Source organism: Eriocheir sinensis, chromosome 13, assembly GCF_024679095.1.
Source record: "Eriocheir sinensis breed Jianghai 21 chromosome 13, ASM2467909v1, whole genome shotgun sequence".
In the NCBI taxonomy this organism is placed as follows: domain Eukaryota; kingdom Metazoa; phylum Arthropoda; class Malacostraca; order Decapoda; family Varunidae; genus Eriocheir; species Eriocheir sinensis.
Window position 1 is genome coordinate 21250908 of NC_066521.1, and position 25147 is coordinate 21276054.

The following is a 25147-nucleotide window of genomic DNA, read 5'->3' on the forward strand; positions in this document are numbered from 1 at the left end:
CCATTCTTTTCTTCTCTTTCTACTTTTCTCTACCGTTTCTCTACCTTCTTCTTTTCCTTTCCCTTCGCTTTCCTTCTTTTTCCTTCTCTTTTCCTCTCTTTTCCTCCTCCTTTTCCTCCTCTCTCATCCCTTTCTCTCTCCTCTCATCTCTCCTCATTCTTCCTTCCTTTGCTTCTCTCTCCTTTATCCTTTCCCCTCCTCTCTTTCCTCCCCCGTCTTCCTCTTCTTTCTTCCCTTCCTCTTTCGTTTCTCTTGTTCCACTTTCTCTTTGATTCAACGCTTTCATCTTCTTATTTTTCTTTCTCCTTTTGTTTACTACTTCACAGGGGGATAAAGAGGAGGAAAAAGAGGAGGAGGAGGGGGAGGAGGAGGAGGGGTGTCGATGGTGATAGTCGTAGAAGGAGGAGGAGGACGAGGAGGAGGAGGAAGGGGAGGAAGAAGAAGAGGAGGAAGAGAAGGAAGAGGAGGAGGAGGAGGAGGGAGAAAAAATGATTATACGAACACAAAATAGATGAAAAAAAATCAAAATAAAAAAATAGAAAATAATAAGAAAAATAAACAAATAAATAAATATAAAAACGAAAATAAAAAACAGTAGTAGTGGTGGTGGTGGTGGTGATAGTGGTGGTGGTGGTGATGATGGCGGTGATGATGGTGGTGGTGATATGGAAAGCTTGATGATGGTAAGGGAGGTGAGGAGAGGAGAGAGGGGGGGGAGGTGGTGGTGGTGGTGGTGGTGGTGGTGGTGGTGTGTCATGTTGGCGGCGGGGTGTCTAGGAAGGGAAAAAATAGTGATGAGGGGAAAGGAGGGGAAAGAGAAGGGTCGGGTAGTGAGGAATTATAAGGCAGGAGGAGGAGGAGGAGAAAGAGAAGGAGGAAGAGGGGGGAAGGGAGATACTGGATAAAGGAAGAGAGGGGAAAGAAGAGAAGAGGAGAGAGAAGGTGAAGGAAAGTGAAAGAGAAGCAGAGAAGAAAGGAAGAAAGAAGAAGAGGAAGATAAAAAGATGAAAGGGAAGTAAAGAAGAAGAGAAAGAAGATGGAGGACGGTGAAAGAGAGAGAGAGAGAGAGAGAGAGAGAGAGAGAGAGAAGAAAATGATAGAGAAGAAACAGAAAAGGAGAGGATAAAGATGAAGAAAAAAGGAAACAGAAGAGGAGGATAAAGAAGATGAAGAAAGGTCAAAGAGAAGCAGAGAAGAAGAAGAGGGGAAAGAAAGAAGATGGAGGAGGAAGGAAAAAGGGAGAGAAGAGAAGAGAAGAAAAAAAGAATAAACAGCAAAGGAAGAGGAGAATGAAGAACAACGAAGACAAAGCGAAGGAAAAGAAGAAACGAACATAAAAGAAAACAAAGAAAAAAAGAATGAGGAGTAAAATAAAACAAAACACACACACACAAAAAAAATGAGGTAAGGTAGCCAGGTGAGCACATGAAAGGGAGAGTGAAGGTAAAGCGTACGTTCACCTGCCCAATTAATAACAGGTGCAGCAGGTGGCCAGGTAAATAGGGGGGGAAGATACAACACCTGGGCATATTTTTCCTCCCTTAACAACGGCGCAGGTGAGCAAAAAAGCAGGTGTATAGGAGGTGAGGTAATTAAGAAGCGGGCAGGTGGTGGATGTTAAGACAATGACACCTGGATTTTTTTATCTCTCTATCTATCTATCTATTTTTTTCTCTTTTTCTCTCAATGTATTTACGGGATCTTTCTCTCTTCATCTGTCTATCTATCTATCTATCTACCTGTCTATCTGTCTATCAAAGTATCTATCAGTCTTTTTTTAATTTCTTTCGTTATTCTTTCTCTTCTTTATTACTTTCTTTCTTCTCTCTCTCTCTCTCTCTCTCTCTCTCTCTCTCTCTCTCTCTCTCTCTCTCTCTCTCTCTCTCTCTCTCTCTCTCTCTCTCTCTCTCTCTGTGTGTGTGTGTGTGTGTGTGTGTGTGTGTGTGTGTGTGTGTGTGTGTGCGCCATTTCTAACCAGCATCCCCTCCCACCCTATGGCTCTTCCTCTCTCCCACCCTCCTCCTCCTCCTCTTCCTCCTCCTCTTCCTCCTCCTCCAGTTACAGGTGCCTCAACAACACCATCGCGGCCACCTGGCGAGGCTCCACCGGGTAGTAATTAACACAGGTGATGACGTCCACTAACACCTGGACCACCAACATCACCACTACCACCACCACCACTACCACCACCACCACTCACCACCTCTATCACCACCACCACTACGATTATTACCACCACTACCACTTCCATCACCACCAACATCACCACTACCACCATCACCACCACTACCACCACCACCACTCACCACCTCTATCACCACCACCACTACGATTATTACCACCACTACCACTTCCATCACCACCAACATCACCACTACCACCATCACCACCACCACCACCACAACCATCTTCACGTCAGTCATATTTTGCTTTCCTTTCCCTCGAATTGTCTTGGAGGAGAAAGTAAAGGAAAGGAAAAAAAAAGAAAAAGGAAGAAAAGAGTAAAATAAATAGAATACACAGGACAATAAAAGAAGAAAAGAGAAGACAAAAAAGAAAAATTAAGGAAAGAGAAAAATAAATGAAATAACTTACACACGAAAATAAACGAAGAGAAAATACTGATTTTCTTTCCTATACAAAACAACACACACTCAAACTCACACTCCCTCACACACTCTATAACGTCACCCTATTACGCCATTGATTCATATGCTCCTTTTAACTCACACTCCCTCACACACTCACCCAATAACGTCACCCTATTATGCCACTGATTCGTATGCCGTTTTTAGTGTCACGTGATCAAACAGAGACTCATTACGCTAGGAAATTACCGTTGCAAATGTTTAACGATCTTCTGCATTGGTGCCTCCGAGCTTAATGGTCAGCCTGTCTTTGATTTGGGTATATGATTTTGATTTTTTGTTTATTTATTTTTTATTTTTTTATTTTTTGTTTCTTTCCAGTTCATCTCCTTCACTTCTTTTTTTCATTTAATGTGTCAAACTTTCTTATTTCTTTTTTTTTCTTATTTATCCTCTTCATTTTTCTTCTTTTTGTTTTAACGTGTCAAGAGTTTTTAATTATTTTCTCATTTCTCAATTATATATTTTTTTCTCTTTTATTTACTTTTTTCCTTTATTCCTTCATTTTTTTTACTATCTCTTCTTCCTCTGGTACTGGTATTACAAACTGAAGAGGAGAAGGAGGAGGAGGAGGAGGAAGAGGAGGGAAAGGAAGAAGAGAAGAAATTGAGCAGTAGAATGTATCCCCTTCCCCTCACTTCCTCTTCATCCCGGAGTAACAAGCTGAAGGGAAGGAGGAGGAGGAGGAGGAGGAAGAGGAGGAGGAGGGGAGGCTGTCGAGGGATCCTGCTAGCAATGGAGTCATTACTATGTCCAATTCAGGCAAATGTTGGTCCATCACTCTCCTCAACACCAGGCTCTCTCTCTCTCTCTCTCTCTCTCTCTCTCTCTCTCTCTCTCTCTCTCTCTCTCTCTCTCTCTCTCTCTGGGCTACGATGTTACCTCTTTCCCTCCCCTTTCTCCCATTTTCCTCCCTACTTTTTTTTTTCCCTCCCTCCATTTCTCTCTCCCAAACTATCTATCTATATAACTACCAATCCTCCCTCCCTCCCTCCCTCCTTTCCTCTTTGTCTCTCCCTCTCCCTCCCTTTCCCTCTCCCTTCCTCCCTCCTAAACTATCTCCCTTCCTTTCTCTCCTCCAAAACCATCTATCTCTATATCCTTCCCTCCCTCACTATCTCTCCCTCCCTCCTTTCCTCTCCCCCCAAACTATCTTCTTAACTACCTATTCTCTCTCTCTCTCTCTCTCTCTCTCTCTCTCTCTCTCTCTCTCTCTCTCTCTCTCTCTCTCTCTCTCTCTCTCTCTCTCTCTCTCTCTCTCTCTCTCTCTCTCTCTCACCTCCAATTACCTGCAAGACCTGAGTGGACGGCTTGACCTTCTGCAATGGCTAAATCTTTAATAATCTTGGACTTAAAAAAAAAAAAAAATAGTAAAAATATGAAGTTAGTGATGGTGGTGGTGATGGTGATGGTGATAGTGGTGATGGTGATGGTGGTGGTGATATGTGAATTAGTGTAGTGAGTCATACATACATACATACATACATACATACACACATACATACATTCGTACACATATACATAAATAAATACAAAAAAAAAATAATATAAATTCCTAAACAGACATGAAACAAAAGAGTATCAAGAAGGGAGGGAAAACAACAACAACAACAAAATCAACACACACACACACACACACACACACACACACACACACACACACACACACACACACACACGTACAAGCAAGCAACACAGATTTTTCTCTCTTCAAAAGCCGATACAAAACTTTTACCTCTCTCTCTCTCTCTCTCTCTCTCTCTCTCTCTCTCTCTCTCTCTCTCTCTCTCTCTCTCTCTCTCTCTCTCTCTCTCTCTCTCTCTCTCTCTCTCTCTCTCTCTCTCTCTCTCTCTCTCTCTCTCTCTCTCTCTCTCTCTCTCTCTCTCTCTCTCTCTCTCTCTCTTGGCCACTAACTGATTTTTTTTAACCATTTTCCCTCAAGATTATTCTATTCCTCCTCCTCCTCCTCTTCCTCTTCCTCTTCTTCCTCCTCCTCCTCTTCCTCCTCTCTCCAAGTCGTTCTCAGTCTCTCTCTGCTTTTTGTCTAATTCATATTCTTCTTATTTGTCTTCTTCTAATATGCCTCCTCCTCCTCCTCCTCCTCCTCTTCCTCTTTCTGCTCACTCTTCTTCTTCTCTTTATTTTCTTTCTTCTGCTTATTCGTCTTCTTCAATTACTCCTCCTCCTCCTCCTCCTACACAATTATCTTCTTATATGCCTCCTCTTCCTCCTCCTCCTCCTCCTCCTCCTCCTCCTCCTCCTCCTCCTGCAATTCAAAATACAAAAGTTTCCCTCGCATCTTCCTCATAAAGAAAGAAAGAAAACGGAGGTCGGGTCTTGACAATCATCATATTTTTGGCGAGATTTGGCTTTGTTTCGCATTTTATCTCCCTTTTAACTCCTCCTCCTCCTCCTCCTCCTCCTTCCCCTCTTCCTCCTCCTCCTCCTCCTCTTCTTCCTCCTCCTCCGGCAGACTGTTCATTTGAGGCGTTTTGGTCTTCGTCAAAAATCGTCGCTCTTGGAACTAATGAAAAAATATAAAAAAAGAGTAAAGAAAAAATGAAGGAGGAGGAGGAAGAGGAGGAAGAGGAAGAGGAGGAGGAGGAGGAGGAGGAGGAAAGGGTAATAATATTCTCCGCAAGAAACTCAACTGCGCGGAGTCGAGAGAGAGAGAGAGAGAGAGAGAGAGAGAGAGAGAGAGAGAGAGAGAGAGAGAGTAGACTGACACAGCTAATCAATCATAGACAGCCAAACAGAAAGCGTGTGTGTGTGTGTGTGTGTGTGTGTGTGTGTGTGTGTGTGTGTGTGTGTGAATGGAGAAGGGATGAATAATGGACAAAAATCAAGGACGAATCTCTCTCTCTCTCTCTCTCTCTCTCTCTCTCTCTCTCTCTCTCTCTCTCTCTCTCTCTCTCTCTCTCTCTCATGCCTCGTGGGGTTTGCTCTCTCGCTAGACACATTTTTAGTCATATAATGTAGGTCTCTCTCTCTCTCTCTCTCTCTCTCTCTCTCTCTCTCTCTCTCTCTCTCTCTCTCTCTCTCTCTCTCTCTCTCTCTCTCTCTCTCTCTCTCTCCACACGCAAGCACTGGAGGCTCTCCCTCTTCCATTACACTCCCTAAACTTCTCTCCCTCCCTCCCTCCCTGTTTCTCTCCCTTCCATCCATGATTCCTCCCTGCATCTTTCCCTTTTTCCTCCTCTCCTTTAATTCCCTTCCTCTCCTCTTCTTCCCCTGCACCTCCACCCTTCTTTTATCTCTCCCTTCTTCCTCTTCTCTATCATCTCCCTCACTTTCATCCCCTCTGTACCTCCCTAGGGTCACAAAGCTGTCCATGAAAATCCCAGCAACTTCTTCTACGAAAGGCTTTTTTAACAGGCGAACTGAGATGCCGATATGTTTAGGAATACGGAGGGGCCTTATCATCTCCCTCCCTCCCCTTTTCTCCCCTCCTTTCCTCCCTTCCTCCCTACATATCCCTCAAATTGTCTACCTATCCAACTACGCATCTTCCCTTCCCTCCCTTCCTCTGTGCTGTGAAATGCAGTGTTATTAAGTTTTTCACCGCCGGCTATTAGATTTTCCACGCTAATCCTCGGCCCACTCACTCGCTGGTGGCTAATTGTGATGCGCCGTGAAAAGCTGGCACGCAGAATTGACGCCATGAAGAGGAGATTAGAAAAAGCGTGATGAGGTTATGTTTTTGTTGAGGTTTTCGCTCAGGTTTATTTACGGTGAAGGCTTGGATGGAGATAGGAGTCAGTGGTGGATGTTGTGTTATTTGCTTGTTCTAGTCACTGAATTAAACGTTACTAGGCCTATATGAAACGTGGTGAGGTTGTGTTTTTTCATCTTTTCTCTTAGTTCATAATTATACAGTTTGAGGGATAAGAGGTTGCGTGGAGATAAGAGTCAGTAATAAAAATATCAATAGTTTATACGCGTTAAAATCTGGCCCGTAAAATGACGCTATGAAGTGCAGATTAGAAAATGGAACGAGGTTATGTTTTTTTTTCACTTTTCGTTCAAGTTTGTATACAGTTTCATGGGTAAAAGGTTGTGTGGAAAAATGGAATGAGGTTATCTTTTATTTTTAGCTTTTCGTTCAAGTTTGTATGAAGTTTGAAGGGTTAATGATGATGATTACAAAGAAGAGAAAAAACATTAAGAAGACGAAAAAGAACCGGAAGAAGAAGAATAGGAAGATAAAGACGAACAAGAACAAGAAGAACAAGAAGAACAAGAACACTACCACCACCACCACCACCATCAACAACAACAACAACAAACACCATAAACACTCTCTAATCACACGCCATTCACTCTCGGCCATTATTTTCTGATCCATAGACTCACAAAACACACACACACGAGATATAGAGTTCGGCCGTCCATCAATCAGTTACACGCTACTATTGTTAACTCATGAATCAATTACAAATGCTACAGGTGTGTGTGTGTGTGTGTGTGTGTGTGTGTGTGTGTGTGTGTGTGTGTGTGTGCGTAGTATATATCATTCCTCCGTCTTCCTCTTTCCATCGCGTTAATTGCTATCCTAAAATTTAAGTTCCAGTAAGCTCATTTATTTCATACTTCCAATATTATTACCGATGGAATGACTGATTAAGTAACTGATTGAGTGATTGAGTGATTGATTTTCTGGTCACATAAGTTTTCAATGTTTTTTTTTTTTTTTTTTACTTAACACGAAATTTAAAACGCCCGCAACTTTCCGAGACTAATTACAGCTTATATACACACTCGAAGCCACGTCCATGTACATCTAGCGGTGGTAAGTTATGTAAGTGGCGATAGACAAATTTAGGACGAGTAGCGAGACTTTGCAGCCCACGTGTTTGCATTTTAACAAGTTCGATCATGTTTGTTGCCACGGACGCGCCATACACAGGATTCTCTCTCTCTCTCTCTCTCTCTCTCTCTCTCTCTCTCTCTCTCTCTCTCTCATTACACTCCCTAAGCCTCACTCCCTCTTCCCCTTGTTCCTCTCCCTTCCTCTCATGATTCCTCTCTGTTATGCCTCCCTCCATCATCCTCTCCCTAAATTCCCTTCCTCCTTTTCTCCTTCTTCACTTCCATCCTCCTTCTACCTCTCCCTTGATTCCCTTCATCTTCTCCCTCATCTCAACCTTGCTAGCATATCAACAGTAAAACATGACACGCGGTGAATACAAGGAGTAGACCGTTGATAATGTTCTTCTAAATACACGAGTCTGGCTTTAAATATTGTACTCGGTGTCGGGCAAGTACTCACTCACTCGTTATCTTATCACAGCTGAGGCGACCGAGGAGGATAAAGAGGCGTAAGGGACAGAACGAAAACTATACATAACATAACTAATCTTAGGTCGGCACTGTAAGACGCCTCCACCCTCACATCAACTATTTCCAAAGGCCAAAAAGTGGATCAATCGAGTTCTTATGAGTGTTATTTAAGGTGCACGGTACAGAAGAAGGGTCAGACTACCACCAGGGTTATAAAGCTACCCCTGGAAATGCCCACGACTCCTATGAAAGCCTTGTCAATTATGTGTGCTTGGGCAAGGAAAGGTTTAAGAGTAAGTCCCTTAGAATTGACAAGAAGATTCAAAACGGACGTGAAAGAAATGTTGGCAATGTTAGAGTTAAAGAAATGTGCATAATATAAAAAAAAAATTAAAAAAACTACAGCAGAGGCCAACTTACCTGAAGCAGCAGCGAGGACCATCAGCAGAAGGAGCAGAAGCAGTAACGGAGGTCTAGTTAGTGAGGTCATATCGGCGACAACCTTCCAGGCACACACAGGTCACTGACACAACAAGCTACCCACGTTTATCAAGGATCCTGTCAAGTTTCCTCATCTTCGTGGACGCCGGAAGGAAGTATAATCTAGTATATAATCTCACTAACTCATTCACTATTCCCGCGGTAAATCCACACCATCGCACGACACACACATCCACCAGGCGTACCTCCCGACTGTATGAGTCTCCACCGGTCGCGAGTCTCACCTCTCGAACACGTGTGGAGTGGTGGCAGGCCCCGTGCGCGCGTGTCTCGTCCCTCACGGTCAGAGCACGACTGAGCTTCACGTAGGATGCCACCAGCCAGCCTCGACTCCAGTGGCATTTGACCTCACACGCGCCGCTCCGTCAAGTATTGCAAGTTTATGTCTCCCTCTCACGCCTTCCTTTACTCTCCTCACCATTAACACAAAGTAGTAGTGACCCTCTCTACTACTGCCGTTGCCCCTGGGATTACGTTGGGAGAGGGGTGGTAGTAGTAGTAGTAGTAGTAGTAGTAGTAGTAGTAGTAGAAATAGTAGCCTCTTCCTTGAATCACTCGAACATTATTATAGTGTCCTTTCTGTAAATTCTGTAAATTAAGAGCACTTTTGTTAATTTTGCTATGCCTACCGTTTCCTTTCTATCATATGCTTTCCTCTTTTTTTCCTCTCATTCTGTCTGTTTCCTCTTTTCCGTTCTGTTCCCTTGTTTCTGTTTCCATGGGGTACTTCTGTCTCATTCTTCCCGTTTACTGTCTATTTTGTGTTTATCTCAGTTTTCTTTCATTCTGTCTGTTTCCTTCTTTTCGTTTTATTCTTTCCGTTTTCCTTCTGTCTTTCTGTTTCACTCTTTTCGTTTCCCTTCTGTCTTTCTGTTTCACTCTTTCCGTTTCCCTTCTGTCTTTCTGTTTCACTCTTTTCGTTTCCCTTCTGTCTTTCTGTTTCACTCTTTCCGTTTCCCTTCTGTCTTTCTATCTCACTCTTTTCGTTTCCCTTCTGTCTTTCTGTCTTACTCTCCGTTTCCTTTCTGTCTTTCTATCTCACTCTTTTCGTTTCCCTTCTGTCTTTCTGTCTCACTCTTTCCGTTTCCCTTCTGTCTTTCTGTCTCACTCTTTTCGTTTCCCTTCTGTCTTTCTGTTTCACTCTTTCCGTTTCCCTTCTGTCTTTCTGTCTCACTCTTTCCGTTTCCTTTCTGTCTCCATACAACCTTAACGTAGAGGTGAGGCTTTGGTCCGCATTTTGACACTTTCAGCTCACAACAACTATTTCAAAAGCCCACAAAAGAGATTAGTCTGGGTGGTCATGAGTGCTCTCCTCATCCCAGGTACAGAGGCCTTGTCAACATATCCCCGGGCTCATAACACTACCTCTCCTATTGTTACTTAAATTGTCACATGCCCTTTGCCTCCACAGCCTCTTCTTCTAATGTATTCAAGTTAATTATTTCCTCCATCGTCTTATTTCCCAACCAGGTTTTACATTGTCCCTCTCTCTGGCAACACTAACACAGCCTCAACGGAAGTCTTGTCAGAAGTGTGTGTGTGTGTCTCGAAATGTTTGGAAAGATGAGTTTTTAATGTATTTTCCATAGTTTCTCTCTGCTGTTCTCCTGAAGGGGCAGACGATACCTTTAAGATGCTGTCTATGGCGTGTTACTATAGCTTCGCAGTGTCAAGGCAGCGTTCATTATGTATTATTTGAAGACACTGGCCTGAAAATACCCCTGACAGCATCGGCTACCTGACTTTGTTTTTGTTTACAAGTGTTTTCTTCTTCTTCTCCTTCTTTTGCCCTCTATCACTCTGTATCGCTTCGTAGGTCCTCCTCCTCCTGATTCTCTCTTCTGCTCATTCATATACTCTGCTTTCAAGGGTATTACGGTGTTCTTCCTCACTATAATACACCCGCGCTGTCATTGAAGAATCATAACGTTTGAAATAGTGTCTTTCCCGCGGCACTCACGTCACGATTCACACGCATTAACGGGTTCACTTTACAACTGGTTCTCAAAATATTGATATGGATTAGTTAACTCCGTGCAGATATTGAATCCCGCAGTAGCCATAATGATAGAATACTTCCTTACGATTTTTTAATGCCCTAATTACTAGTTTCTATTCGTTTTTGTAGAAGTAAATACTCTCTGTTTCGGTATTTCCCATTATTTGACTGTATCATGCTCGTAATAGACTATATTGATATGTGTTTTGTTTGTAAAGTAGTATTTGATTGGGTTGGGAAAGAGTAAATGCTACAAACTACAAGAAAAATATAAAAAATAGTCACTATAATACATGCACTGTTTTTCTTTAGTTATCCATTAAACTATAACTGTTTTCTGTTTTAAATCTCATAATGTGAATATGTATTTGAAAATAAAGATACTGAGGAGCCAGAAAGAACAATACAGAAACTTTGGATAGATAAAGATTAAAAAAAAAAGAAAAGAAACAGAGAAAAAGCAGAGACTCAGACAGTGAAGAGCTACCGTGAACCTTCATCACTTCTTTGTCTTCCCGTTCTACTTTATTATCTAGGAGAAGCGTATAGCGGGATTATTTCTTGCTTTTTCTTTTGTCTTTTTCCCTTTTAACTGCCTCACTTTGCTGTAAAAAATAAATGAATAAATAAATAAAACGGGCGCGCCGTTGCAAAGACAGAATCCCGACCGTCAAAAATTGCAGGAAATGGCGGGAACGGCGAGCGAGGATCCTTTGGGCCTGGAGGAGGATCTTGAGGGCGAGGCGGAGGATGAAGGACGCGCAGGACACAGACTTCCTTTGGCCAGGATTAAGAGGATCATGAAGGCTGACCCTGACCTCAACCTCGCCAGCCAGGACGCCGTGTTCCTCATCACTAAGGCTACGGTGATTGATTTTCCTCTTTTCCTTCTGTTTTATTTTCCTATTTTCCTCTTTTCTTCCTGTTTTATTTCCTCCATTTTTTCTCCTCTTTTTTTCTCTCTCTCTTTTGCTTCTTCCTCTGTTTCTCGTCTTTCCTCCTCTTTTTTCCCTTCTCTTCCCTGTCTTCTGTTTCCTCCTCCTCCTCTTTTTCCTGTTTTATTTTCCTCCTTTTCTTTCTCCTTTCTCTTCTTTCTCCCTTCATCTTCCTCCTCCTTCCTCTGTTTATCGTCTTTCCTCTCTTTGTTTCCTCCTCCTCCTCTTCTTTTTCCCTTCTCTTAATTCCCTCTCTTCTGTTTCCTCCTCCCTGTCTCCTCTTCCTTCCCCTTCTCTTCTGTTACCTCCTCTTCCTTATCTCTCTCTCTTCCTCCTGTTACCTCCTCTTCCTTCCTCTTTTTCTCCTCTCCGTTCCCTCTCTTCTCGACCCTGGAGGTATTATTACAGAAGTACACCCAGCTCGTTGTGGTGGACACCTTTGCAATATATGAAATACCTTTTAACTGTATTGCTCTGTTGTCGCAAATCACTCGTTTATGAAGTTTTATTTTCTTGAACTATGGCCAAGGGGGTTATGTCGAGGGATTCTTATTTATTGCATTTTTGCCGTGGAGCATCGGTCAGGTATGGTTTGGTGAGATTTTGAGCAGTCAGTTAGGTTAGGTTTTAGGTCAGTCAGCTAGGTTAAATTTGGGGCGGTCAGTTAGGTTAGATTTGGAGCAGTCAGTTAGTTTAGATTTGGGGCAGTCAGCTAGGTTAGATTTGGGGCAGTCAGTTAGGTTAGATTTGGACCAGTCAGTTAGGTTAGATTTTAGGTTAGTTAGTAAGGTTAGATTTGAGGTCAATCAGTTAGGTTAGATTTCAGATCAGTCAGTTCAGTTAGATTTTAGAATAGCCTTCCTTCGTCTGTATTTCCTCCTGCCTATGACTTGACCTCGTTTAAGAAGGGAGTATTGAGATGCCTCTCCATTTGAAATTGACCTCTCTTTTGACAACTCTGTACTCTTTTTTTATAGGGGCAGTAACTAGCAGGCTTTTTGTGCTAGTTGCCATGGATAGTTTTATAAGCCTAGTGGTAGTTTGACAAGGCTTCTGCACCATGAATATGAAAACACTCGTATGGACCCAAGTATATCCATGGGTAGTTTTATGAGCCTAGTGACCCACCTTTACTTGCCTTTATATCATTGTTTTTGGTTAAGTTGCGGAAAAGAGTGTTATGGTTAAGCCACCAAAAAAAAGGAGTGCACTCTTTCTCTATGAATGTGAAAGAGAGAACCTGATTCCTAAGGCTTACCATTTTTGAGAGACAAGACTAATGATTTTCCCTCCCTCAGGAACTCTTCGTGGAGAGCTTGGTGCAGGAGGCTTACCAGTTCACGCTGAAGGGCCGCAAGAAGACGGTCACACGGCGAGACATCGACAACTGTGTGGAAGCCATTGATGCCCTGGCCTTCCTTGATGGTGCCATGGACTGGACCTGAGCCACTGCCGAACCATTTCCTCCTCTTAGTTATTTGATGTGTACCTAATTCTTTCTTAAATATATTGTATTTTTGAGATTCATAAGCTTTATTTTCATGTGTTGCAAATTCCAAGTGGTGGGGTATTGTATTCTTTGCCTTTTGAGAATGTGATTTTGTTGGTAAGTAGGACTATGTAGAATATGGAAGAGCTCCCTCCTTTTATTTTTTTACCATAACGATGTCTTGATGCACCTCCATGGTCTAGTGGTTAGCGTGCCTGGCTACAACTCCGCTGGCCTGGGTTCGAATCCCGGCGCAGGCAGTCGGTGTAGATCTTATTTTTAGCAAGCTTTTTTTTTCATTATTTCATTATTATTTTTTTTTTTTGCCTTTGAACTGTTTCCTCTACTGTAAGAAAAATAAATCCTCCCAGCTGTTCATCCTCCCTTTCAGCCTGGTTGATAAATGGGTACCCGGGGAAACCTGGGGAAGGTAAACTCTGGCAATTTTGGATTTCATATTGGCCTGTGTCCCGGGTAATTGGTTCTTACCCACCCCAGGCTCAGAGGGTTTAGATATGAGCACCGCATTCATGTGTAGCTGTACCATATGCACCCACCTTTACTTGCCTTTATATCATTGTTCTCGGTTAAGTTGTAGAAAAGAGTGTTATGGTAAAGTCACAAAAAAAGGAGGGTGCTCTGGCTGGTATTGTCAGATGCTCCCACCCCCACACCAGCTATTTCCAAAGGCCAAAAATGAAGTTAATCGAGTTCTAACGAGTGTTCTTTTAGGTTCACGGTACAGAAGAAGGCTCAGACTACCACCACGGTCATAAAAGTACCCCTGGAAATGACCTAAACTCCCACGAAAGACTAGTAAATTAAGTGTTCTTGGGGGCAGAAATGTTTAAAAATATGACCCTCTTTCTGTATCCTTAGTACCACCCCAACATGAAGTCTCAGGTAATTTTATAGCATGTAAGAGCATATATTAGAGTTATGAAAGCCTTACTACTATTAAATTTTCTGTGTCATATCAGTAACCATATAGTATTCATAGTATTATCTGGTTTGAAGGTTAGTAGGAAACATACATGACAGCAGAAGAACAGCTGGTTAAGTAGGGAACAAGATATCATAGCATTAGTAAAACCAGTCTTTACTTAACCTGGCCTAAAATAACCTGACCTGCCCTAACAATACTGAATCTAACCTAACCTAACCCCATCCCATCATGAATAGCAAATGTATGTTGCACAGTATACTCTCCCTAATTCATCTAGCATGTAAAAGTATATATTAGCATTATGAAAGCCTTCCTACAATATTTTCTGTGTCATATCAGTAACCAGCAAATTAGGAAAGGTATTCATCTGGTTTGAAGGTTAGTAGGAAACATATATGACAGCAGAAGAGCAGCTGGCTAGGTAGGGAACAAGATACCAGAGCGTTATTAACCTACCTAACCTGACCTACAATAACCTGACCTGACCTAACAATACGAAATCTAACCTAAACAGACCTCATCCCATCATGAATAGCAAATGTATGTAGCACAGGATAATCTCCCAAATTCATCTAGCATGTAAAAGTGTATATTAGAGCTATGAAAGCCTTCCTACAATATTTTCTGTGTCATGTCAGTAACCAGAAAATTAGGTTAGTAGGAAACATATATGACACCAGAAGAGCAGTTAGTTAATCAGGGAACAAGATACCATACCCCCATCCCATCATGAATAAGAAGTGTATGTCGCACAGTAAACTCTCCCTAATTCATCTAGCATGTAAAAGTGTATATTAGAGTTATGAAAGCCTTCCTACAATATTTTCTAGTTAGTTAATCAGGGAACAAGATACCATACCCCAATTTAACCTGACCTAACCTAAGAATGCTAAACTAACCCAAACTGACTCTCATCCCATGTCTATCAAGTGTATGTAGCACAGGATAGTCTCCCCAGAAAGGGCTAATATTTCTTTCCCAGGAGGTGAAGGGGAGACTGAGCTGATGTAATAGGGTGATGTAATAGTCTGTGGTGCTTGCAATACATCCTAACCAGCCCCTTTAAACATTCCAGAAGAAGAGGAAAAGGGAAATCAAGCTGTGAATACTAATAAGGAGGAATACCAGGAGTCAGAGGAAGGAGAAAGTCTGAGTTCTGAGCCGAAGGTTTGCTGGCCTATATTATCACCATTACTCTGCCTGTGAGGTAAGCTATCTTAATTACTCACCTGCTATAGACCTTAAACAAACCTAATATCCAATACCTGTCACCTGTAAGCAATCACACACATATACCACCTTTTTAACCATATTACCAAACATACCTGCCCTTTTGAATTAAGCCACCTACTATTGACTTATAGCTACTTAAGAACCAATATTTAAAGGGAGTTCCAAGGGGGCAGCTAAACAGTGGTGAATATATAGTGGATTAGATATTGAAGATTCTGCCGCATGTCCTCATTTAGCGGAGATTATACTGAGCTTTCATGTGTTTTGGGGGTATTTGCTATAAGGTCATCCTCATGCAAGACAATTTTAACCTATTTCATTGTGTAGATCTTGCCACTGTGAAGCTCATGTTCCCTGTATCTATATATCACAGAGTCAGGGATGTATTTCAATTCGTCACATTCTACCAGCGGGCCACTGGTTAGTTTTATTATTTCTTTATTTCTTTTGTTATGTTCTGCCTGTGGTTAGTTTAATATCCTAGTTTAATATCCTAGATGAGTACTCTTAGTCGTGTATTGATATTACCATTCCATCTATTATTCACAGTTATTCTGGGGTATACTATTAGATCATAACCTAACCTAACCATTCCATGTACTCCTATGTATTTTTAATAACCTTCAAACTATATGAATACTCTTAGATGTGTATTACTATTAGCATTCCATCTATTATTTACAATTTCAGGGTACACTAACCTAACCTATCCTAACCTAACCACCCCATCTACTCCTCATTGTTCCAGGGTGTTATGTACAAGAAGCACCTGGAATGTCTCACAGCCTTATGGAACGGGCCAAGGCGATGGAGCTCCCAATACGCCTTCGTGCCCAAACACCAGCCATGCGAGGACGCCGTGCTCTCGCAGCTGCAGGAGTTCCTCTATGACACCAAGCGGCTGTTTGTCCTGACCGGGGCCGGGATTTCCACAGAGAGCGGCATCCCTGATTATCGGTCCGAAGGTGTTGGACTGTATGCCACCTCGGACCGGAGACCTATTCAGTATAAGGTGTGTGTGTGTAGATGCAGATGTTACCTAACCAAACCTAACCCCAAACAGATAGGCCTACTATAGGTCTTGAGTCAGAAATTTCATATATGCTTCCTTACTAATGAGACTTTCTATACAACAAAGTGAGATCATTCTTTGTTGATTTATACCATAAGGTGCTGGCTATCATGTGTTTGAAGATACCCTAAACTTAACCTAACATAACCTAACAAAACACGAAACAGTTACTATAGGTCTTGACTCAGAAATTTCAAATATGCTTCCTTACTAATGAGACTTTCTATACAACAAAGTGAGGTCATTCTTTGTTGATTTATACCATAAGATGCTGGCTATCATGTGTTTGAAGATACCCTAAACTTAACTTAACAAAACCAAAACAGTTACTATTGGTCTTGATTCAGAAATTTCCTGTATGCTTCCTTACTAATGAGACTTTCTATACAACAAAGTGAGGTCATTCCTTGTTGATTTATACCATAAGGTGCTGGCTATCATGTGTTTGAAGATACCCTAAACTTAACCTAACAAAAACAAAACAGTTACTATTGGTCTTGACTCAGAAATTTAAATATGCTTCCTTAGTAATGAGATTTTCTATACAACAAAGTGAGGTCATTCTTTGTTGATTTATACCATAAGGTGCTGGCTATCATGTGTTTGAAGATACCCTAAACTTAACCTAACAAAAACAAAACAGTTACTATTGGTCTTGACTCAGAAATTTCATATATGTTTCCTTAGTAATGAGACTTTCTATACAACAAAGTGAGGTCATTCTTTGTTTATTTATACCATAAGGTACTGGCTATCATGTGTTTGAAGATACCCTAAACTTAACCTAACATAACCTAACAGAAACAAAACAGTTACTATAGGTCTTGACTCAGAAATTTCCTATATGCTTCTTTACTAATGAGACTTTCTATACAACAAAGCGAGGTCATTCTTTGTTGATTTATAACATAAGGTGCTGGCTATCATGTGTTTGAAGATACCCTAAACTTAACCTAACATACCCTAACACAACTTGAAACATGCAGTTACTCAGAAATTTCATATATGCTTCCTTACTAATGAGACTTTCTATACAACAAAGTGAGGTCATTCTTTGTTTATTTATACCATAAGGTGCTGGCTATCATGTGTTTGAAGATAAAACAGTTACTATAGATCTTGACTCAGAAATTTCATATATGCTTCCTTACTAATGAGACTTTCTATACAGCAAAGTGAGGTCATTCTTTGTTGATTTATACCATAAGGTGCTGGCTATCATGTGTTTGAAGATTACTAATGAGACTTTCTAAACAACAAAGTGAGGTCATTCTTTGTTGATATATACCATAAGGTGCTGGCTATCATGTGTTTGAAGATACCCTAAACTTAACCTAACATAACCTAACAAAACCCAAAACAGTTACTATAGGTCTTGACTCAGAAATTTCATATATGCTTCCTTACTAATGAAACTTTCTATACAACAAAGTGAGGTCATTCTTTGTTTATTTATACCATAAGGTGCTGACTATCATGTGTTTGAAGATACCCTAAACTTAACCTAACATAACCTAACAAAACCCGAAACAGTTACTATTGGTCTCGACTCGGAAATTTCATATATGCCTCCTTACTAATGAGACTTTCTATACAACAAAGTGAGGTCATTCTTTGTTTATGTATACCATAAGGTGCTGGCTATCATGTGTTTGAAGGTACCCTAAACTTAACCTATTTTCATATATGCCCTTACTAATGGACTTTCTATACAACAAAAAGAGGTTTTCTTTTTTATGTGTTGTAAGGTATCATAAGGTGCATGTGTTTGAAGATACCTTACACTCATCCCTTCTTACTCTACCTCTTGGATGAGTTCAGGTCATAGGCAGGAGGAAATACAGATGGAAGACGGCTATATCACAGAGTTTACCAGCGGAAGGAATAAAAGATGCAGGTGCTAGTTAACTCTTGCACTAGGGATATGGATGGAGTAGGGAATGAACGGGAAATAGGCTCGTAATATTTCACTCCATAATTGAATGGAGAACTAGATCTCTTTTACCAGCGGAAGGAGTAAAAGAACACAGATGCTGGTTAACTCTTGCACCAGGATTTGGATGGAAGAGGGAGTGAAAGAGAAAATAGGTTTGTAAATTTTCACTGTATAATTGAATGAACTAGATTTGTGTTATTTTCCAGACCTTCATGGAGAGCAGTAAGGCACGGCAGAGGTACTGGGCCAGAAACTACGTCGGGTGGCCACGCTTCTCCTCGGTGAACCCCAACGCGGCCCACAAGCACCTCGCAGCATGGGAGAAGCAGGGGAAGATGGCCTGTGTGGTGACGCAGAATGTGGATCGTCTCCACCACAAGGCAGGGACGTCTGTGGTTCATGAACTGCACGGTGAGTCGTCTGGTGTTGGTTATGGTGTGGTGGACTGTCCATTTGATGTGTTTCTTCTTCTTCCTCTTGTTCTTGTTCATCTTTTACTTCATTTTCCTTTCATTCTTCTTTTTCTTTGTGTTCTTGTTCTTTTTCTTCATCTTCCTTTTATTCTTCTTCTTTCTCTTCCTCTTCTTTTCTTCATCTTCTTCATCTTCCTTTTCTTCTTCTTTTTCATATTCCCTTTTTCTTGTTTTCTTAATTTCTTTTGCTTCTTTTTCATCTTTATCTTCCTCTTTTTCTTACTTTCTTCTTCGTCTTCTTCATTGTTGCATACTATAACTTGTCAATGAAGATTCATCCTCACCCAAGAACCTGTACTTTCCATTCATACTGTGACTCTAAAATGCCTCATGGGTGTCTTATGTAGCGCCCAGGTGTGTGTGTATATTCCAATGGGTATTGTTGTGACAGGTTCGGCCTTCACCGTGATCTGCATGAGCTGTCGACGGCAGGTGGTGCGGCACAGCTTCCAGACACGCCTCACCCGGCTCAACCCGTACCTCTCTGTCAAGCCTGCAGAGATACGACCTGACGGGGATGTGGATTTGACTGATGTATGTATAAGATATGAGACTTTTTTCTTTCTTTCTTTCTTTTTTTAATTCTCCGATATCTTGTTTCCTGCTTAACCAACAGCTCCTCTGCTCCTCCTCCTCATTCCCTCACATGTCAATCTTTGCAGGAGGAGGTCAATAGCTTCCAAGTCCCCTCCTGTGAGAGCTGTGGCGGCATCCTGAAACCCCACCTTGTGTTTTTCGGGGAGAGCGTGCCGAGGGAGCGCGTGGAGAGGGTCAAGAGGCAACTGGCGGAGTGTGACGGGCTGCTGGTATTGGGGTCATCCCTCTACGTCTACTCAGGCTACAGGTCAGTCAGGGGGGGAGGCAGAGAGAACCAATCGCTTAACCCGGTTGCTGTGATTTTTTTATTTATTTATTTTTTACAGCTAAAGAAATGGCTCAAGGGCAACAAAAAAAAAAAGCCTGCTAATCACTGTTCCCACAAAGACAAAAGTAATGAGCAGCCAAAAGAGAGGTCAATTTCGGGAGGAGAGGTGGCACAGATTTGGCCTTCACTGGTACCCTGGAAACATATACTACACCCAGGTCTTTCTCTGCCTCTGCGGTGGATAGTGGAGTGTTTCCCATGTGGTATTGGTATGCTGGATTTACCCTCCCAAGGTGCATGACTTTACATTTTTCTTCATTAAATTTTAGCAGCCACTTTTTGTTCCATTCCTGTAGCGTGGTGATGTCTTCTTGTAGGAAATCCACAGTCAAGGGGTTAAGACTGGGCCTGTGTGATGTCAGTGCTTGAGGAGTGGAGGTGAAAGCTGCGTCCTTACACCCACAGGTTCATCTTGGCGGGAGCGGAGCTGGGGCTGAGGATGTGTGCCGTCAACATTGGACCTACCCGCGGCGACCCTCACTTCCTCATAAAGGTGAATGCTCGGTGCGGCGACGTTTTGCCTCGCCTCCAGTTATGACGCAGAGAACCTACCATTGTAACCTTCCCGTGATGTGTTGGGTTGTTTTGGATTTTATCGTGTTCAAAAGTCTACAGTATTTGAAGCATGTATAAGATCAGTGTCGCTATGTAGCTCTTAGACATGGGTTAATGAAGTTGGAGGATGTGTTACTTGGTTGTGATCAGGGATTATCGAGGTATATGGAGAGATGGGGTGTCCAGTGAGGAGGTGGTGAGAAGATGTGGGTTAAAGGAGCTGAGTACAGTGCTGAGTGTATGGAGATTCGGGTGGTTTGGGCATGTGAAGAGGCGGGTGGTTGGTGAGGCTTTAGGGAGAGTTCTTGGGATGGAAGTGCTAGGTCGCCACCCACCAGGCAGGCCAAGGAAGGCACAGAGGCAGTGTGTTGGAGAGGGTTTAGCAGCATTGGGCATTGGAGAGGCTGAGGCTGAGGCAGTGGACAGAAATAGTTGGGAGTGTATTGCTGTCACTACTTTGTGAAACTGAATTGAGGTGTGTTACCAGCTTAGTCTGTGAACACCAACCCCGGCTGTATGGGCACACTGCATGCCTCCCAGATGGTGATCCTGCTCATAGGGTTGTTTCAGTGCAAGACAACCCTAAATGGAAGAGGTCAAAGGGGCACCCATGCAACTCATGGCTGGGACGAGTCGAATGATCCTGCCACAAGGGGCTTGAGGTGACTAGGGCAGCTGTGTGGGGTCTTCCTCAGGCTGACTGTCGGGAATGGATGCGGCGAGTGAAAGAAATTACACAGCCCATGGTGTATGCTCCCCATTTTATATATGTATATATATGTATATACACACATGTATGAATAAATATTGATTAATTAATATATTTCTGTGTTTGTTTTTTCCTTATAATGTTTATCCTTGTTGAAGGCTAGTCATGTGAGTGCAGGTCGAGGTTGTATTTCTCAGATTTTTTCCCCAAGGATTACATATTATCCACTTGGAGCCTGGTGAATGTGATGCCTCCACAGCAGGACAGGGAAAGCATCTAGTGCAGCAGTGAGGTGGGAGGTTGCTTGCCATCTCTTGCTTTCAGCCACAGCTGCTGTTGATTTTTGTGTCTAAGTGTTCTTTGTTCAGGAAGGTTTCAGGCTGTGCAAGGAACAGTATGTTTACTTGGAGCTCAATGTCTTAGCGTGGGAACCTTGGTCAGGTTTGGTCTTGCATCCAGGCTGCTAATCTTAGGCTGGACCCATACTTATAAAGCTTTGGATGCAGTTCCGGTCTCTGGGCTGAAGTCTTTCCAGTCTCTCCTGCCTTGACACACCACACCCACTCTCACACACCTGCTCATTGTCTACTCCCTGTAAGTTAGTTAATTATTATCATTATTAAATACTTGATAATTCCAAAGGACAGAAAGGAAGTTCCAATGAGTGTTTCCTTAAGTTCATGGTACAGAAGAATTGTCAAACTACCACTAGGGTCATAACACTACCCCTGGAAATACCCAGAGCTCATATGAAAGCCTTGTTAAATATGTGTGCTTGGGCGCAGATCTGTAAACCCTGAGCTATATTCTTGATAGTCTACGGAGTCACCACCAACTGTGAAGGTGTCATTGTAACGTAAAAAATGGATGTGTTCGTGGGGTAACCGTAGAATTTCATTACATTGCCATCTACATTACTTTGTCGAAATTTCTGCAGCGTGGGTCAGCTTCATCGGCCTTGACTGGTTGACAGAAAGTGAAGAGTGGAAATACCATCTTTTGCATCATCATTTCATGTCTGGAGAGTTCAAAGCGTCTTCATCCCTCCTATAATCCTGTGTGTTGGGTTATTACCAAGCCGTGCGTGACTAGCCTGTGTACATCACTAGAGGATCAGAGTATTTTTAGTGAGTTCTTCGGAGAGGAATTCAGGGACAAAAGAATAGTAATAGAAATGGTACTCACGTGAGACCTGGAGGCTGTACTGACCTTGTCCACGACCATCCGATGAGTTTTCAGTTTTCCTTCCACCTTTGCTCTCTGGTTCGCGGCAATAACGGCATGAGAGCACAAGCTTATACAGGCGTGTCTTCATTCCTTCTCCACCACCTCGGCAGTCTGCATTGTCTGATTTATATAGAATAGATGGATAAATTTACAAACAGCATTAACCATCTTTCTGTTGTAAAAGACAAGGTGGCAGGTACCTGTCTCACCTCTCAGACAACCCGCAATGGACGTGCAAGTTCAGAAAGACGCGCCTTGCTTCAGATAGTATAATATAATGTAACTTTTCAAGAAGACAGTTTGGTGTGAGTGAAAACAAACTACGAAATGTTTCTGGGTAACTTAGATAGCCTTGATGTGGACATGTAAACCTTTGTAACATTACAATATATATGAACGCACGCAGGACGAAGCTGACTGCTTGAGTGAGGAGGCCTTGTCTTCTTACACTTCTGCCTGCCCTCAGTGCACTAATAACGGTTAATGCTTACGTCTCTTCCCCGGCGTCCTTCCCCTGAGGTAATCAGTGACATTACTGCAAGGAATCAAAGAAGATCCAGTCATGACTTTCCCCGAGACGAGAGGCCCGTCGGTGGTCAGGGTGGGGAGCCCCGGAGCTGGCTGGCTGGAACGCGATGGGAGCGAGCTGGATTGAAGTTTTGACGCACGACTTGAACACGAAGCTACACCGTAAACGTTAACGGTGTTGGACCATGGTTATGTTAAATTTGGCCAATGAAATGTTTAGTAATGGATAGTCAACCAAGCGAGGGAGCAGCAGGCAATGAATGGCTGGGAGGAGGAGGAGGAGGGGGGGAGTGGGGGCGGTGTCGGGCGGCGGGTCTGGCAGGTGTAGCCGCGGCCGAGCGCGTGCCGCTGCCGTCTCGTCGCTTCAGAAGTGTTGTGTCAGTGAAGGTGAGAAGACGCTCGGCCCGACTAGTGCCGCGCACTTGCTCACTTCTCCCACAGCCTCAGACACAAGTTTGTTTCTCTGTCATGCACACAGTGTGTTGTTGCGTCGCCAGTGACCTGCCGTCCTGGGTTTAGGTAGTGCTGGTGCCGCCCGCCGCGAGGGCATGTACTAGTGTGGTGTGTGTTGAGTGCTGTGCTGTGCCCGGTGCTTGCGCGATGCTGGGGCACACGGGGATGCCTCGCGTCGGCCACACAGTGACCTGGTCAGACCGGGAGGTGAGCGTCCTGTCCCCACCCGTCCCGCACATTCTTGTGAACGTTGAGGGTTCAGCTTTGTCTCGCCTGGACCGATACTTTGACCCTCAGCCTCCGCCACGGCCAGAAAAACCCGTGGGTCTGCTGCCCAAGCCGTCCCCGACTAAGGTGGTGACGCAGGTGGCTCCCGTGGGCGGGCCACCGCCCCTCATCGACGGGGCCGCCTGCAAGACTTCAACATGGACTTACAAACAGGTGACGTCGCCCAGAAACTCTGGCGGCTCCGACAGCGAGAAAGGCGTGAGGTTTCGCCCGGAGCGGCGGGAGCGTCGCCCCGTGCAGAAGTTGCAGTGGCGGGACAGTGCGTGGTCCCGCGGGTTCAGCACGGGCAAGGATGATTACCTTGACCTGGACATGCGCATCACAGCCTCCTCCTCCGGCGAGGGCTCCTCCCGCCACGCCATCAAACGCATCTTGCTGCTGACCGAGAACTACCAATACCGCGACGCCGCCGCCTTTATCCACCGCCTCCCCTCCGCCACCTTCAAGGTGATTGTCGATGAGCTGCCCATCGACGTGATGGTGGACGCCATGCCCCACTCCTTGCCCATCCTCGAGGCTCTCTACTGCAAGGTGAGCGAGACGGCCCCAGCCATGTCTGGCTGCACGCGCATCCTTCGCCCCGAGGCGGTGGTGTGGCAGATGGTTCGCTTCTTCGCCCAGCAAGAAGAATGCCTGACCGGGGACATCCGCTGGGAATTCTGCGGACCCTTCGTCACGTCCTGCAAAAAAGTGCTCCGCGTCATCTCTCGCTCAGAGCCCAAGATCCGCAAGACCCTGCAACAGCGGCGCAAGCAGCTGGAGAAGGCCATCGAGGGCATGGGTCACCACGGGCTGGTCGGCACCTCGGACGAGTCGCTGCAGAGCCTCCACGACGCCCTCAAGCTGGAGTTTGAGAAGGTGGTCAAGTCGTACACCCAGGCGCTGGAGAAGCTGGAGGAGCTGAGTCTGAGCAACAAGGCGTCGCTGCAGCGAAGCATCAGCCACGGGCCGGCGCCCATCCAGGCGTCCCACCAGCGGCAGCTCTCCATCACGCAGGAGGAGGTGCAGCAGCGGCTCATCAAGAACAAGACGCTGCTCAACGTGGTGGAGCCGACGCTAGGCAACCACTCCCTGGACGTGCTCCTCGGCATCCTGCAGCGCCGCATCGAGTACGACAAGGAGTCGCTCTTCCAATTCACACAGCTGCGGAAGGAAGCCAAGGAGGTGGATGGCAACGCCGTCATCGCGCCCATTCTGATGCGGTACACGCACGGCTGTCAACAGGTGAGCATTTTTACGGGGTTGAGGTCTCCAAGGCAGGTACTGCACGGCGGCGCTCAGGCAAACCCTCCCTGCGCTTGTCTGGCGTACACGCGCTCGGTACCCGCCGAGAGAACACCTTCAGGCTTACATGCCTTCATTGTTCGTACCCATATGTGAGAAGCGCACACACACACACACACACACACACACACACACACAGAGAGAGAGAGAGAGAGAGAGAGAGAGAGAGAGAGAGAGAGAGAGAGAGAGAGAGAGAGAGAGAGAGAGAGAGAGAGAGAGAGAGAGAGAGAGAGAGAGAGATAAATGTCAAGAGCGTGTTGTGTGGTGACGGTGGTGATGGTGGTGGTGGTGATCTCACGTCTGATAGGGCGGTGGTGTCAATGGTGGTGATGATGGGGATGGTGGTGGTGAATTCTGATACCTTGGCGATCGAAGATGGTGATGGAGGTGATGATGGTGGTGGTGATGGTGTTGAGACGCTGTAATGGTGGTGAGGGGTGGTGATGGTGGCGTTCCAGGTAATTGCGGCGCTAATGGGAGATAAAGATCGATAGAGAATTAGATGAGTTTTAACAGGATGGAGTTACGAAAAGAGAAATTAGGAAAGAGTTTAAAGTATTCATCAAGAAAACTTTAGTGTTATTTTTTTCCCAGCTGTCGTTTGTTTTCCTTATTCTATTCATTATATTGCAAGTTACTCCGTGGTGCAGTGGTTACATACCTACC

At 44.0% G+C, this 25147-nt stretch overlaps 4 protein-coding genes across 15 annotated transcripts in view; 3 read left to right on the forward strand and 1 right to left on the reverse strand.

Annotated features, from left to right (window-relative positions):
* Window positions 1–8792, reverse strand: part of LOC126998180 (cell adhesion molecule Dscam2-like) — a 240236-nt gene extending 231444 nt beyond the window's left edge. For 6 of the 7 annotated variants that reach the window (XM_050859626.1, XM_050859624.1, XM_050859628.1 and 3 more), the window contains exon 1: window positions 8349–8791. In XM_050859626.1, the coding sequence (XP_050715583.1) occupies window positions 8349–8418 (70 nt within the window). In that variant the 5' untranslated portion in view covers window positions 8419–8791. Of the gene's footprint in view, window positions 1–8348 lie in introns of all 7 variants that reach the window. The other variant, XM_050859625.1, reaches the window with a different exon arrangement.
* Window positions 8793–11088: 2296 nt separating this feature from the next.
* Window positions 11089–12886, forward strand: LOC126998282 (DNA polymerase epsilon subunit 4-like). The gene is made up of 2 exons (XM_050859752.1): window positions 11089–11294; window positions 12662–12886. The coding sequence occupies exons 1-2, from the start codon at window positions 11115–11117 to the stop codon at window positions 12806–12808; spliced, it is 327 nt and encodes a 108-aa protein (XP_050715709.1). The 5' UTR covers window positions 11089–11114; the 3' UTR covers window positions 12809–12886.
* A 1769-nt stretch (window positions 12887–14655) lies between these two features.
* Window positions 14656–20815, forward strand: LOC126998182 (NAD-dependent protein deacylase Sirt4-like). The gene is made up of 6 exons (XM_050859631.1): window positions 14656–15005; window positions 15780–16043; window positions 18246–18450; window positions 18904–19046; window positions 19175–19356; window positions 19843–20815. The coding sequence occupies exons 2-6, from the start codon at window positions 15786–15788 to the stop codon at window positions 19973–19975; spliced, it is 921 nt and encodes a 306-aa protein (XP_050715588.1). The 5' UTR covers window positions 14656–15005; window positions 15780–15785; the 3' UTR covers window positions 19976–20815.
* A 1850-nt stretch (window positions 20816–22665) lies between these two features.
* Window positions 22666–25147, forward strand: part of LOC126998183 (uncharacterized) — a 125459-nt gene continuing 122977 nt past the window's right edge. For all 6 annotated transcript variants that reach the window (XR_007752672.1, XR_007752673.1, XR_007752674.1 and 3 more), the window contains exon 1: window positions 22666–24421. Coding sequence is in view for 1 of the 6 variants with exons in the window: in XM_050859632.1 (XP_050715589.1) it covers window positions 23057–24421 (1365 nt within the window). In the remaining 5 variants the exon portion in view is untranslated. The remainder of the gene's footprint in view (window positions 24422–25147) is intronic.

What these genes read in the sequence shown, in the direction of transcription:
- LOC126998282 (XM_050859752.1), top strand. Translation starts at nt 11,115, where the DNA reads ATGGCGGGAACGGCGAGCGAGGATCCTTTGGGCCTGGAGGAGGATCTT. An exon ending in TCCTCATCACTAAGGCTACG is followed by an intron (nt 11,295 to 12,661) that starts GTGATTGATTTT and finishes TCCCTCCCTCAG; the next exon opens with GAACTCTTCGTGGAGAGCTT.
- LOC126998182 (XM_050859631.1), top strand. Translation starts at nt 15,786, where the DNA reads ATGTACAAGAAGCACCTGGAATGTCTCACAGCCTTATGGAACGGGCCA. An exon ending in GGAGACCTATTCAGTATAAG is followed by an intron (nt 16,044 to 18,245) that starts GTGTGTGTGTGT and finishes GTTATTTTCCAG; the next exon opens with ACCTTCATGGAGAGCAGTAA. An exon ending in TACGTCTACTCAGGCTACAG is followed by an intron (nt 19,357 to 19,842) that starts GTCAGTCAGGGG and finishes TTACACCCACAG; the next exon opens with GTTCATCTTGGCGGGAGCGG.